Source organism: Platichthys flesus, chromosome 20, assembly GCF_949316205.1.
Source record: "Platichthys flesus chromosome 20, fPlaFle2.1, whole genome shotgun sequence".
Lineage (NCBI taxonomy): Eukaryota > Metazoa > Chordata > Actinopteri > Pleuronectiformes > Pleuronectidae > Platichthys > Platichthys flesus.
This window is the reverse complement of record NC_084964.1, coordinates 14,082,972-14,095,566: the sequence shown is the minus strand read 5'-3', so window position 1 is coordinate 14,095,566 and position 12,595 is coordinate 14,082,972. Positions and strand designations below refer to the sequence as shown.

Here is a 12,595-nt window from a genome sequence, read left to right as displayed (position 1 = left end):
TAAACTTTGGAATTGTAGTTGTAACAATATAATATAACATTTCCATTGTTGTGTTCCTTCGTTAAAGGTCCAGTGCGAAAGGGATCTATTCACTGAAATTGAATACAAAATAAACCTCATATGTTTTCACCAATGGTTGTTTTCTTTTATTCTAGAACGGGGCCTTTATATTTAAATATTTAATTTACATCAGGAGAGGGATCCACTCTACGGAGGCCGCCATGTTTTTTACAGGAGCCTAAACTGGACAAACTTAACATAATTTGTTAAGTTTTTATGACAACTTAAGGCTACCACAGGTTCTTCCCCATGTTTGGAAGAGGAGGGTGAGATGAGGGGTATTCAGCTGCAACATGCAACTTCACAACTAGAGCTCACTAAAATTATACACACTGAACCTTTAAAGGGACAGTTCACGCAAATATTAAAACTTCAATCATTATCTACTCACCACTTTGCCAGTAGAGGCGTGGCTGAAGTGTAAGAGTCCCCAAAACACTTTTAGGAGTTTCATGGGTAAACAGTTTTGCAGTCAAATCCAATACAATTGAAGTAAATGGTGACCGATTCTTCAAATGTAAAAAAACAAAACTAAAATGCTTTCATACTGCTTGTGTTGTGTCATCCAAGTGTCCATAAGTGCTGACATCTAAATTCAATCTGAAAACGGCGTCCACTTTGATCCAAGCCCGTGATCCATTTACTTCAATTGTACATTTTTGAGTGAACTATCCCTTTAACAGACCCTGTTCACAAAAACATTTTCCATATTTGTTTTGAGTTGAGTTGGTGCCCCCCCCCCCCTTGCAGCTATAAAAGCTCCCACTCCTCTGGGAAGGCTTTCTACAAGGTTTTGGAGTGTGTTTGTGTGGAGTTTTTGCCACTTCATCCAAAAGAGCATTTGTGAGGTCAGGCGCTGATGCTGGACGAGAGGGCCTGGCTCGCAAAGCTCCATTCTAGTTCATCCAAGAGGTGTTGGATGGGGTTGAGGTCAGGGCTCCGTGCGGCCCAGTCAAGTTCTTCCACACCAAACTCACCAAGCCGTGCCTTTATGGACCTTGCTTTGTGTGCACTGGAGCAGAGTCGTGCTGGAGCAGAAAAGGGCCTTCCCCAAACGGTCCCCACAAAGTTGGAAGCATGGAATTGACCAAAATGTCTCGGTAAGCTAAAACATGAAATGTTCCTTCACTGGAACCAAGGGGCCTTATCCAACCGCTGGCAATGGAATGAAACAGAATGAAACAGCTATATTCGATGAATGAGAGTTGTGTCCCACTACTTACCATATAGTGTATAAATATATATTATAGTTTATGAATAATATACTCAACTGCATGAACTGGAAAAGAATATGCTATATTGAGTGACTTTTAATTGTAACTCCATGTGCAGCTGTAATCCTGTTTTTTCCAATACAACACACCCACACCCACCCACACACACACACACACACACTGACATATACAAAATGTTGGTCAAATACTGCCCTAAAATCACAAAATAATCTTCTTTGTCATTTCTGTCTTTTTGTTGTACAGAAGCTTAATGACATTGTAATCTCCCCAAATCTCCTATCGCTCTCCCGGGACTTACTTATGTTGTGGTGGGGAAACTAAATGTCTCAATCTGTGGTTGTTGGTTGTTGTTATACAGTGTGTTTAAGGAGCATTGTATTTAGCAAGCAAGTGGTACAATACAATAGAGTTTTTGTAAAAAGAAATCTGGTAATCTGGCAAAAATCTTGTACATTATGCAGTTATGTAAATATTACAGCATTGAATATCATGCGTTTATTGATTTGTGCTTTGCTTTCCAAAGCATGACCTGTTTTGTGTATCCAGTTATTGATATTGTACAGGCGTTATGCATTTTTGAATCGTGTGTAATTTAATTTTGAAGAAACTGTAACAGCTGTCATGTCTGACTTGATCTCTTTTCAGGGCAGATTGTATATGTACCTCCGGATCATATAGAGTTGCCTGTTACTCATCTGGATTGTCCCCTGACACATCTGCCCCGCTCTGTGAGCTTTCTTCTGCTCCACATAATCCATCAGATCTCGAAGGAGGCAGTCGTCTCAGAACACGGAAATCCTCAAGAACAAATGATGTAAACGCAGGGATGAAATCATCTGTAAGGAAATCCATACACTCCCGTCTGTAGCCTCCCATGCATGACCTAACAATATGCTCAATTGGGAAATCTACCAAATATTTACCTTCATTTCTGACACTGCTCTATATAATTAAGGGATTTCAGTGTATTGGCTTTATGAGGACTGTGACTCTCCTCTGGAGCGAGGCAGAGCTTGGCTTTAGGGCTTAATATGGTACACACTGTGCCTATACATTTCTTCACTTGAGTTTAAAACAGCTTTAACAATCTAAGTGGTTATATAACAAACTCCACTAATTTATTTTCCCTGCAGGGAAAAATCCATCTGGAGCTCACCAAGAAAACGAGCTGAGATGCGTAGGAACTATGTAAATTCTAGATTGAAATGGGACACCCTTAAATCTTCAAACTGTGGCTTGGTTCTGTGGTGGTTTGCTGACCTCTGGCAGCGTGCCGCTCTTCTCCAAAGCCTCTTTAGATGGACATATATAGATGAGTGAAAGGAGTAGGTGGAACACGTTTTATTCTCTTATTTTACACATTATCAGGGGATGAGCCTTAAACTGTGCAGGTTGCAGCTGTGCAGACGGGGGGGCTATAGTGATATCCGCTGCAACATCTCATTATGTGTTGTTGATCTAATCCTCGGGTTTGTAATTTGCTCATATGCACTCATGAAGTTTAAAGCAGGATTATGTCCCTGGCAACCAAATGTCCCTCAACCACACATTCCTTATTGGGCGGCTGCAGAAAATCCACTGCAAATCAACTATTAGGTCAATACTTACTTGTACTGATTGTCCATCAGACAGTATTAATATTAGATGATTGTGATGGGGATGTGAATTAAGGTAAAAACGGTGACTAGTCTCAGTGGACTCACTGAAATGGATTTATTTGCTAAATTACGTTTAATGAGCCTGTGACCCAAACGTACAATTTGATTAAATGTTTAAACCATTTGTCACTTTATTTTGGTATTTTCCTCTTTTCCCTTTGTCTGTGGGAGTTTTCTTTCAGATATGAATTATTTAGCATTCAAAGATATAAAAACAACTAAAATGGCAGAGCCAAGGCCCAACAGTCCCCTTATGAAACCACATTTACGTTCACAATGTGTTTTTAGATCTGCACCAAATTGCCAGATTTATTCAATCAAGAGCCACAAATTATTCTGGAGAAGTTTTGGAGGAAAAAAATACTTTCTTTGTAGAGCTATTCAATTCTAAACTGAAATCATTATTTGATATAATTTCTGCGTGACAAGTTTTACCCCAAATTAAATTTCGAATCGTTTAAATTGTCACTAAAGAAGAAAGGAAGCTCTGGAGGTGAGATGGGAAACGCAAAGGTCACGACCTCATCACTGACCCCACTGTCTGACTGGGACTGATGACGTGCATGGATACTTTTAACTGACACGACTCCCATCTGCTCTGTCCAGTAAAGCAGTGTAACCCTGTGTGCGTGTTTTAAAGTGTAATTGAGTCCCAGAAGTAAGTGCAGCATCCTGAAGTCCATGTGTTAATAATTAAAGCACTTTGTCTGGAAATCTGGGAAGTATTCTGTTTTGTCTCTAAAAGTAAAAGCGAGGAAAATGGAAAGGCCCCCCCCCCCCCCCCCCCAAGATTTGCTTTGACCTATATATTTTAGGGGGTATCGCGGCAAACTGGCTCCACTGGAGAGAAAATACATAAATACAGACATCAAATATTCATCCCACTTTGTCTTCCAGCTGGTGGGAGCCTTTCACTTTGAGTGTGTATGAGAAGTAAGGAAGGGTTAGAAGAGGCGAGGCTCAGTGAAGCCATTTGTCTCCCCAGCCCAGTTCCTCTGAGGCGGCACTTTGAGGCGAGCACAACAGAAAGACGACTTTAGGACAACCATGTCTCCAATATGGACACTATTTATAGCCTCGAAAAAAGGGCTCTCTGTGCCATATCACTCGAGCTGCAGAGCCAACCTGAGCATTCTCTCCCCCTCTCTCCCGATTATACAGCACACGCACACAGACACGACTTACGTAAGCCACATTACTTGCACCTTTTAACACAACACACAGCTCCTGATGCTCTTAGGATGGAGATGGGGGGGGGGGGGGTAATTTTAATACAGACCGAGGTGCTGAAAATGAGACCATCTTTGAAATGCAAATTACTCTTTGTGTGCCGGCTCAGACAAAATCCACCAGCCACGTTTCATGCAAAACACACAGACCCAGTTCACAAATACAATCCAGATATGCCAAACATTTTTTTTTTTAATGAAATGACAAGTGGCTGCTTGCAATGCTGGAACTATCAAATGGCAAAATGTTAGAACAATAGAAGGCATTCAGTTCCAATCATTATCATGTTATAAGGATGATTTAAAAGTAGAGTTAGAGCATTAGATATTCAGCTCCATGCCAAACTCCCAGTCAGGAAACAACAAAACCACATACATAAGCAACGGCTCTTCATGTGAGCCAGGAGCCCTCTACTGGCAGAATAAACCAGTACAGGACAATATTACAGAATGTGTAAGCAAAGTATTAAAAACCAAACAATATAAAGTTTGCATTTCTGCAAAAGCACATGTATGATATTCGGTGGTTTGCACAGTGAAACATCAAATATCTCTGCACTTGGCAGCCCTGACAAAAGGCACAAAAATGATATGTCTTTATGCTTTGGCTTTTCAATGTTCAGAGAAAGGCAACTCCGTCTGTAAATGCTGAGCAATGATTGGAAAGTTTTACATTTTACATTTGAGTTTTTTTAGAGCTGATATAAATAAAAATATATAGCAACAAAACTAACTTTCATAGACTTTAAAGCAGAAGTATAATTCGAGTTAGTTAGCATAAACATGCACTTTGCAGATCTTTATTTATTACATTAAACAATAACCTGGATTTATCTGTCACTTGTTAAAGAAGCAACAGAGGATTCTTTATAAGATTCATTTTTAGAAAACTGTTTTACAGTCTGATATAGCTTTTTATTTTATAACATTGCACACATGAAATGATTGGCAGTGCAGTCTATTTTGCCCCAATAATGCTGAAATGATATACTGTGAAAAATATATTTGCCGCTTGTCTTCATCTTTTTTTCTTACTTCATTAAACTCTCTTCATCCAGTTTGTGATCATAAAATGTTTTCTTTTAAAACGTTGAATGATCACAAACTGAGTTGGGCAGCAGACTGTTGGACTACTATATAACATTGTTAGTAGAATAATAAGTTTCATTTTTGTTGATTGAGTTTGACATTTTCTGGTTCCCATCCACCTCTCATCAAATAAAGATGAATCTATCTACTATGTCGATATAATTCTTCATTTTAATATATATTTACTATTTGGCAATCATATAGTGGTATCTATGTCAATCGAAGAGAATACAAAACTGATATTAATTTACCATCGTTTCAGGAAATCTAATATTAACTGCATGCATCAGAGGTGATATTGAGTCCTATAACATTGTTTCAGTGTGGACGTACATATACTGTCCATTGGAGGGTTAGCTTCTTTTCTTTTTAGTCGTTACCCCCGCACAGCTTCAGTAGAAGCTTCTTGTAATCTCCAGAGGTGTCACCCTGAGAAACAAAGAAATATGCATCACGTAAAGATGGCTGAAAAAGATCAGGAAATCTGTTTGTCAAAGTAACACGACAGGCGGCACTTACTGAGATATGAGTGTAGAGGGATTTTCCATAGGCCTTCATATAGTCCTTTCTGATGTCCAGCATGTCAACCTCAGAGCGGGACACCATGATCCGAATGAGAGTGGTGTCCTTGGTCCCTGCACCCTGCAAATGCATAACAATATTCATTGACTGCAGCAGTGAAATCTTCTCCTCTGTCCCAATAGATCACATCAAAGCAGGTAACCTTCTTGGTTTGTGATAAAGATGAGGAAATGAGAAAAAACTAAGTACCTGCATGGCCTTGTGGAGCCTCTCTGCAAAGTATGCAGAGGTGTCCTTGATGCACTTCACTAGAAAACAGGGGCAGATATTGAATGTGAAGTCTAATAAATGAACGGGTCTGTATCTGCAAGTTCGGACCAACACTTCACAAAGACAAGATGGAGAGAACAAGTCAAACAGCTGATTGTTTAAAGGTGAAATTAGGGACTTCTAAAAAGTAACTGAATTGTATGTTTTATGATATATGACTGTCGGAGGTAAGGCTGCAAACAATTCAGCCAGCCACTTGCACTTCCTCACAGTCAGTCATTTTCTTTAGATCGATCACTAGTCAAGATTTAAAAAGGTATGTCAAAGCCTGTAAGATATTTTTGTCCTTCCACGAAAGGAAGGACAAAATTTAAGTCCTCTTGACAGAGGACTTAAATTTATACTTAGAGACTTAAAATGTTGTTGGGATGGCTCTTCACTTTGGTTGAGGTTTGAAGAAAAAAAATACATAAAGCCCAAACCTTACCCACAGCCACCATGCCATCCTCCACATTGCCAGACATTTCCCTGCAGATACTCTTCTCGAGCTCTCTCCCAGACATCTGCTGGTACTCCTGGAAAACTATCAAAGACAGGAGACACATGCAAGAAGGTTACAAACCTAAATATTTGCAAACATATGATGGAAAAGGTCCGTGTGTGCAGCGGCTATGACACTGGAAAACACAGAAGCAAGGTTTATATTTGAGAGCTTGAAGAGGGGAAGAAAAGAGATGTTGCAATAACACACCTGCTCTGAGGTGAGGCTTGCTGCGAGCACACAGGACGGCATTAAACTGAGACTCATCCGTTCCCACTTTGTTCTCTCCGGCAGCATAAAGTTTCTGTAACACACGTACACACATGCATTAAAAAAGCAGAACATGATAAGGCTTGCCAATTACTAACAAGAATGTTACAGCCCTGAGTCACCTACAAACCAGTACCTGAGCATCCTGTTTAGCCAGAGAGATGTCAACAGTCTCCCTTTCGTCACGGTTGCCCTAGATGGAGTAAGACAAAGGCGTATTTACTAAACATGTTATCAATACTTGAATATTTTGTGTCTCTTCATTGAAAAGCAGCAGCTACCTGACTGAGAGAGACCAGGAGCCTGCGGAAGTGACCAGAGGTGTCGCTGATGATGGCGTCCTCCAGGGTCTTCCCGAATTCTAGGAGGACAGTGTGGCCTTTTCAGTGAAATACACTAATTCGCCTAATATTTGCATTTGCTGGCACCTCCTTAAAAAATCCCTTATCCAAGGCTCTAAGTAAATTTAATTTATAATATTGTATGTATAAATAAAATAAAATCCAGCCTCAATGTGAGAACTCAAATTACAAGATTATTTAGAAACATTCAAACTTAAAGATCAAATTCAAACATTGTTGTGCCAAACGTTTTTATCAAAAGTATAAAGTTCAACATCAGAACTCACCAGATTTGTAGATAGCGGTGATTTGACGAATCTCTGCATTGGAGCGTGATGACAGAATCTCAATCAGACAAGCTTCATCAGTTCCTGCGCCCTGAAAAAATTATACAAAAACATGCTCACAAACAAACAGTAAAGGTAAAAGGACATTTCAATTGTACAAAAGGGATTTTTGTTTTCTTCTTATTTTCCTATTGCACAATGAGTCACACACTGTGGCTCTAACTACAAAACCACAAATGAAGCATCTGCTGAGAAAATAACTGAGGCCTCCAACCTTTATAGCCTCTCTGAGTTCATACGCATCAAAGTGCGAGGGACTCATCATCATGGCAACAACCAGTTTCTCAAAGTTTCCAGTGAGCTCAGACTTCAGATCGTGGATTAAATCCTGGGAGGGGAAAAATATACACGAGAGCAAGGTCACATGGGGGGGCAGGAAAATACAAAAGAAAGTTAAACTAAATAAATAGTAAAAACCTACTTTTCCATAAGTCGTTTTGTAGGCGGCCACCATTGGAACTCGCTGCTTGCTGGTGCGACTTCCCAGAAGTTCAAGAATGGCGCTTTCATCAGTGCCTATTCAAGACCCATGTTTTTCCAATCAATGTAAAAAAAGGGAATTGGCCCATAAAGTGCTCATTCATTTTTAATGAGGATACATTAGATGAGCTTACCAAAACCCTTCATGGCCTTGCGAAGAACCTCAACGTCCCTCAGTGGATCAGCGCCTGGAAAGTCTTTTATAGAACCCCTGTAGCCTTTCTGTAAATTAAAGATAAACAAGAGAAAACAAATATTAGAAGATAAAATAGCTGCATGTGTTTTGTGGCATTGGAACATAGATCAGACATCAGAGTAGAGAGATCCTAAAATGAAGATGCATCCTACAGGAATGGCCGGGCCTTTAGGATTCGATGGAACTCCACTTCCATATCCAGGCATTGAGGGGTTTGTGGCTGGGGCCCCGGGGTAGTTTGGCATTTGTTGGCCTGGGGCAGGGCCTCCTTGGTATCCCTGCTGAGCTCCTCCTGGCTGCAAACAAAGGACAGCCGTGAGGGCTAGGAATGTGGTGACAAACTTCATGTAGAACAAATACGGTTTAGTGAAGATAAAGTGATTTAAGCAAACAAGAGCTTTAGCTTAAGTCAGTCCATATGCTATTCCAGATAATGTTCCACAGACGTAAGGAGTGACATAAGAAGTTATGTACCGCGCCATAACCGCCTGGTGCCGCACCCCAGCCTCCACCTGCAAAGAAAACATTGACAGAACAATCACAATGCCATTCTTTTGTTAGACATAATGTTCTTTACGTATGTTTTTGCTGGAGTTGCCTGGAGATCGTCAGGATTCCAATAACAGTGTGCAACCTCACCTGCTGGGGGCATGGAAGGATAGCCTCCTGCTCCAGGCTGCTGTGGGTATCCTCCGGCCTGAGGAGGGAAGCCTCCAGCTGCGGCAGGGTAGCCGCCTGCCTGGGGAGGGTAGCCCCCTGCTGCTTGAGGGTAACCTCCCGCTGCGGGTGGGTAACCACCAGCTTGGGGTGGGTATCCGCCAGCTTGGGGTGGGTATCCGCCTGCCTGTGGGGGGTAGCCTCCTGCTGCCGGAGGGTAACCTCCGCCTGCTGGAGGGTATCCCCCTGCTGCAGGAGGGTAGCCGCCTGCTGCAGGAGGGTAGCCGCCTGCCTGGGGTGGATATGCTCCTTGTTGAGGTGGATAGCCCCCTGTCTGTGGTGGGTAACCACCGGGCTGTTGAGGATATCCTGGGTAACTCATTCTTCACAACCTGGAAGTGACATGAAGTTATTGCTTATTACTAATAATGATACTTGACTTTCTGCTGAGGAAATTCAGGTCTGCATGTATTCCATGGGACTCCCTGCTGCTTAAAATGCTCCTGATCCTGTGGTTCCTTTTAGCTGAACAAGTGCAATCTGCTGATATAGATTTATTCAGACAGCAAAAATATAATGACTGTCGTTGTCTCACATTGAGGTTTTCAGGGCTCTAAAAATAATGCAAACAGGTGCCCAGCCCCTTCCCCTGTACCCATTTGGTTTCATCCTAATTAAATGAACAACTCAGCAGCAGCAAAAACAAAACCCTAACATTTCCTTCTCTCGGCTAGAATCTATATTAAATTGTTCAATTACATTATGATGTCACAAACTCACAACTGCCTTTAACATGTGTTTATGATGTCTATATATGAATCTGCTTTTTCTTTTTTTTAAAGTGAACTTAGCTGAGTTATTCTGTTCGTTCCCTCTTCTTAGAACCAATCAGACCACCCAAAAAACATCTCGTAAAGATCCTTCTGATGAGAACCCATTTATGTGAGGAGTTGTTTTGGGAAATACACGGCTGCATGCTTCCAAAGATAAGCATAATACTCACTAGAGCTCCAGGCCAGTCAGTAGTGGTTACTGATTATCAAGCCAACTTCAATTTGTTTACATGCAAACAAAGAACCAGGCACTGGGGGAATTCAACGATATTGAATATCAACCATGCTCACAGTTTTCACTCCCAATGAAAACAGAGGTAAACTTCACAGATAGCTTAATGCCTGATATGAAGACTTTATCATAGAGTTACAGTCAATCAGAGGCAGTTCGGCTGTAAAAACTCTAACTGACTGAGTCTGGACTTCAGTGTGCTGATTTCAGAGATGCACCATTGTCATCAGCGCTAAACCCAGTGGGTAAAAGGTGACTTCCTGGTGGTTGACACTCCCCTGCTACTTTCCAGCTTCTCCTTTGGACCCTTTTAAAAACTGGTGGGGGGTTTACGGGCTATCGGGAAATCCTATAATTTACATACGACCGTATATTTACAACCTGAAGATGTGATAATAACTGCCAGTAAAAAAAGTCAAATTTAGTTTAAACTTTAAGACACTGCCAAAAAAAACGGCTTCACTGTCTATTTTATAACAATATACCGATTAAATTGCGCAATGGGCTTTGTAATTATTGGTAGCCTCAGATGTGTTGATTTCTAACCCAGACTACACACCAAAACAGCCGGCTAATGTAACCTAGCATTCTTTTTACACTTTTATGACAACACTACGAGTGTGTGTTTATTTACACCTCCGGTTGTGACTTTTACAATTCTGAAATCAGCACGAGAACGCATCAGCGAAGAATCCTAGAGCATCGCTAGGCCTGAAAACGCTCAAATAGCCAACAAGCTAACAAGCGATTATTTAACAAAAACTTCAATTTTTAACAGGTCTACAGTACAACGAGGTTACTTGTAACACTCACGAGTTTAAAGTGTCGCCTCGACTCGAGTCCTCGTTAAATGTCCCGGAGCGTCACTGCCCCTGTCCTCCGTTAACTTTGACTAATACTTAAAGACGAAGTTTAGCATATGACATGCAGCATCAACACGCAGCACGAAAGACGATGGGTGTGTTTGACAGATGGAGATGAAACTATTAGTATGTCTAAAATGGAGGAAGTCCGGCTCTGAAGTACCGTTAAAAAACCCTCACGGCGGCCGAGTCCGTTCAATCGGACGATGCTAACTTCCTGTTCGCTGTAAAACACACCGATCGGCTGCGTGGTCGCATTTAACGCAGCGTGGGGTGAATGTTTCTGGACAGAAGACACGAGAGAAACAGGTTAAATCGACTTACTTTGCGGACTCGGTTGTTGATCCAGGAAGAGACGGTGCGGGCTGGAGGTGGGTGGGTCCTCCTGCTGGTTTCCGCCCTGCTGCTCGGCTATTGTCCATGGGAGAGAGAGAGAGAGTGTGTGTGTGTGTGTTTCGGGAGGGGGGGGGGGATGTTGTTGACTCACTGTTGCCACAGACACTGGAAACTTAGTCTGCAAGTCATTACTTCAGTTTACATGGTAACTAGAGGACACATGTAGGGTTTGTTTACTTCCTTCACATATGCCCCAGCCCTGGACGCTCCCTAAAACACACATGTTCACAAAAGAAGACTTTCAAATTAAATGAAACAAAATTAAATCGAATTAAATTAAACTAAGTTAAACAAAATGAAATCGAAACAAATTAAATCGAATTAAATTAAATTAAGTTAAACAAAATGAAATCGATATTTTTTTCCCCCCATTTCATTTAATTTACAGTTTTTGTACAGCACTATGTACAATAATTTTAATTTACATAGTGTAAGATATTGTGCAACAAATAGGTAGATGAAGTTTTGCCAAAAATAGGATGGGGAGAGCAAGATTTGAACCGGCATCCCAGAAATCTTGTTCTCAAATGGGCACGATCTCTTCCAAACTGTGGTGAAGAGGGAAATCTTCGTCACTGAATCTTTGAAGCGCCAAATATTGTTGCTTTCTAAGGTTTTAAAACTCGACTCCACTCTTCCATTATTGTCAATACTGTGGGTCCTTAAATTCTCTCTACGAGACAAAAAAACTACAGCTTATTGTTATCTATGGAATTTTAACACGATCCTTAACTCAAAGCATGAGAACAACTGAAATACTATCTTCAGTATCAGTTTACATCACTAGATGGCAGCAGTCTATTTGTGGTAAAGACATGTATTGGAGACTCTATTCAATCTGAGGCCTTTAAGTCAAATCAGTTTAAACTGAGTGAGTAAGCACTGGGTGGTTAGTTGTTGGTTTAACTGAGTACAGTGAAGTGAATCATTAAATGCTTTTTTTTTACTTCAGCCTATGTGATGAACGCTTAGTCTCAAACTTCTGACTTTGCCTCTCATGTGTGAAAACAATAAAAACCAAACATTGATCGATATGCCTAAAACAACAAATAAACAGACAGAACAAAATATGAATTATCAAACGTCAGTTTTTCTTAATATTATATAAACAGTCATTGCTCTAACAGCCAACTTGGTGCCTATAACACTTGCAACATTAATGTTTTTAACAAACAACATAGTAAATTTAAACTGGATCACTGATGTCTAATTAGGGATTTAAACTGTTATGTTTGTATGTATTTGTATGCATATTTAAAAAGACATGAATGGGCCTCATTTCAAACTATACCACACAGGAACCTATAATAGCGTTAACCCTTTCTCCTTCATTATAACTCTTGCTTTTAGTTTTCCATGTTGCTGAACATTTAGAA

General features: G+C 40.7%; 1 protein-coding gene across 2 annotated transcripts; it reads right to left on the bottom strand.

The window, feature by feature from the left end:
- Positions 1–4,349: 4,349 nt before the first annotated feature.
- Positions 4,350–11,250, bottom strand: LOC133976040 (annexin A4-like). 2 transcript variants are annotated; one of them, XM_062414120.1, is made up of 15 exons: positions 11,148–11,250; positions 8,878–9,287; positions 8,713–8,750; positions 8,391–8,534; positions 8,177–8,264; positions 7,984–8,078; positions 7,777–7,890; positions 7,503–7,593; positions 7,156–7,235; positions 7,011–7,067; positions 6,815–6,908; positions 6,551–6,646; positions 6,043–6,101; positions 5,791–5,913; positions 4,350–5,700 (listed from the first exon to the last, which is right to left on the bottom strand). In XM_062414120.1, exons 2-15 carry the CDS (start codon positions 9,275–9,277, stop codon positions 5,641–5,643), a joined length of 1,539 nt encoding a protein of 512 aa, XP_062270104.1. In that variant the 5' UTR covers positions 9,278–9,287; positions 11,148–11,250; the 3' UTR covers positions 4,350–5,640. The 2 variants fall into 2 exon arrangements, with proteins under 2 accessions (XP_062270104.1, XP_062270103.1); XM_062414119.1 differs by lacking the exon at positions 11,148–11,250 and adding an exon at positions 10,774–11,101.
- Between the last annotated feature and the right edge of the window lie 1,345 nt (positions 11,251–12,595).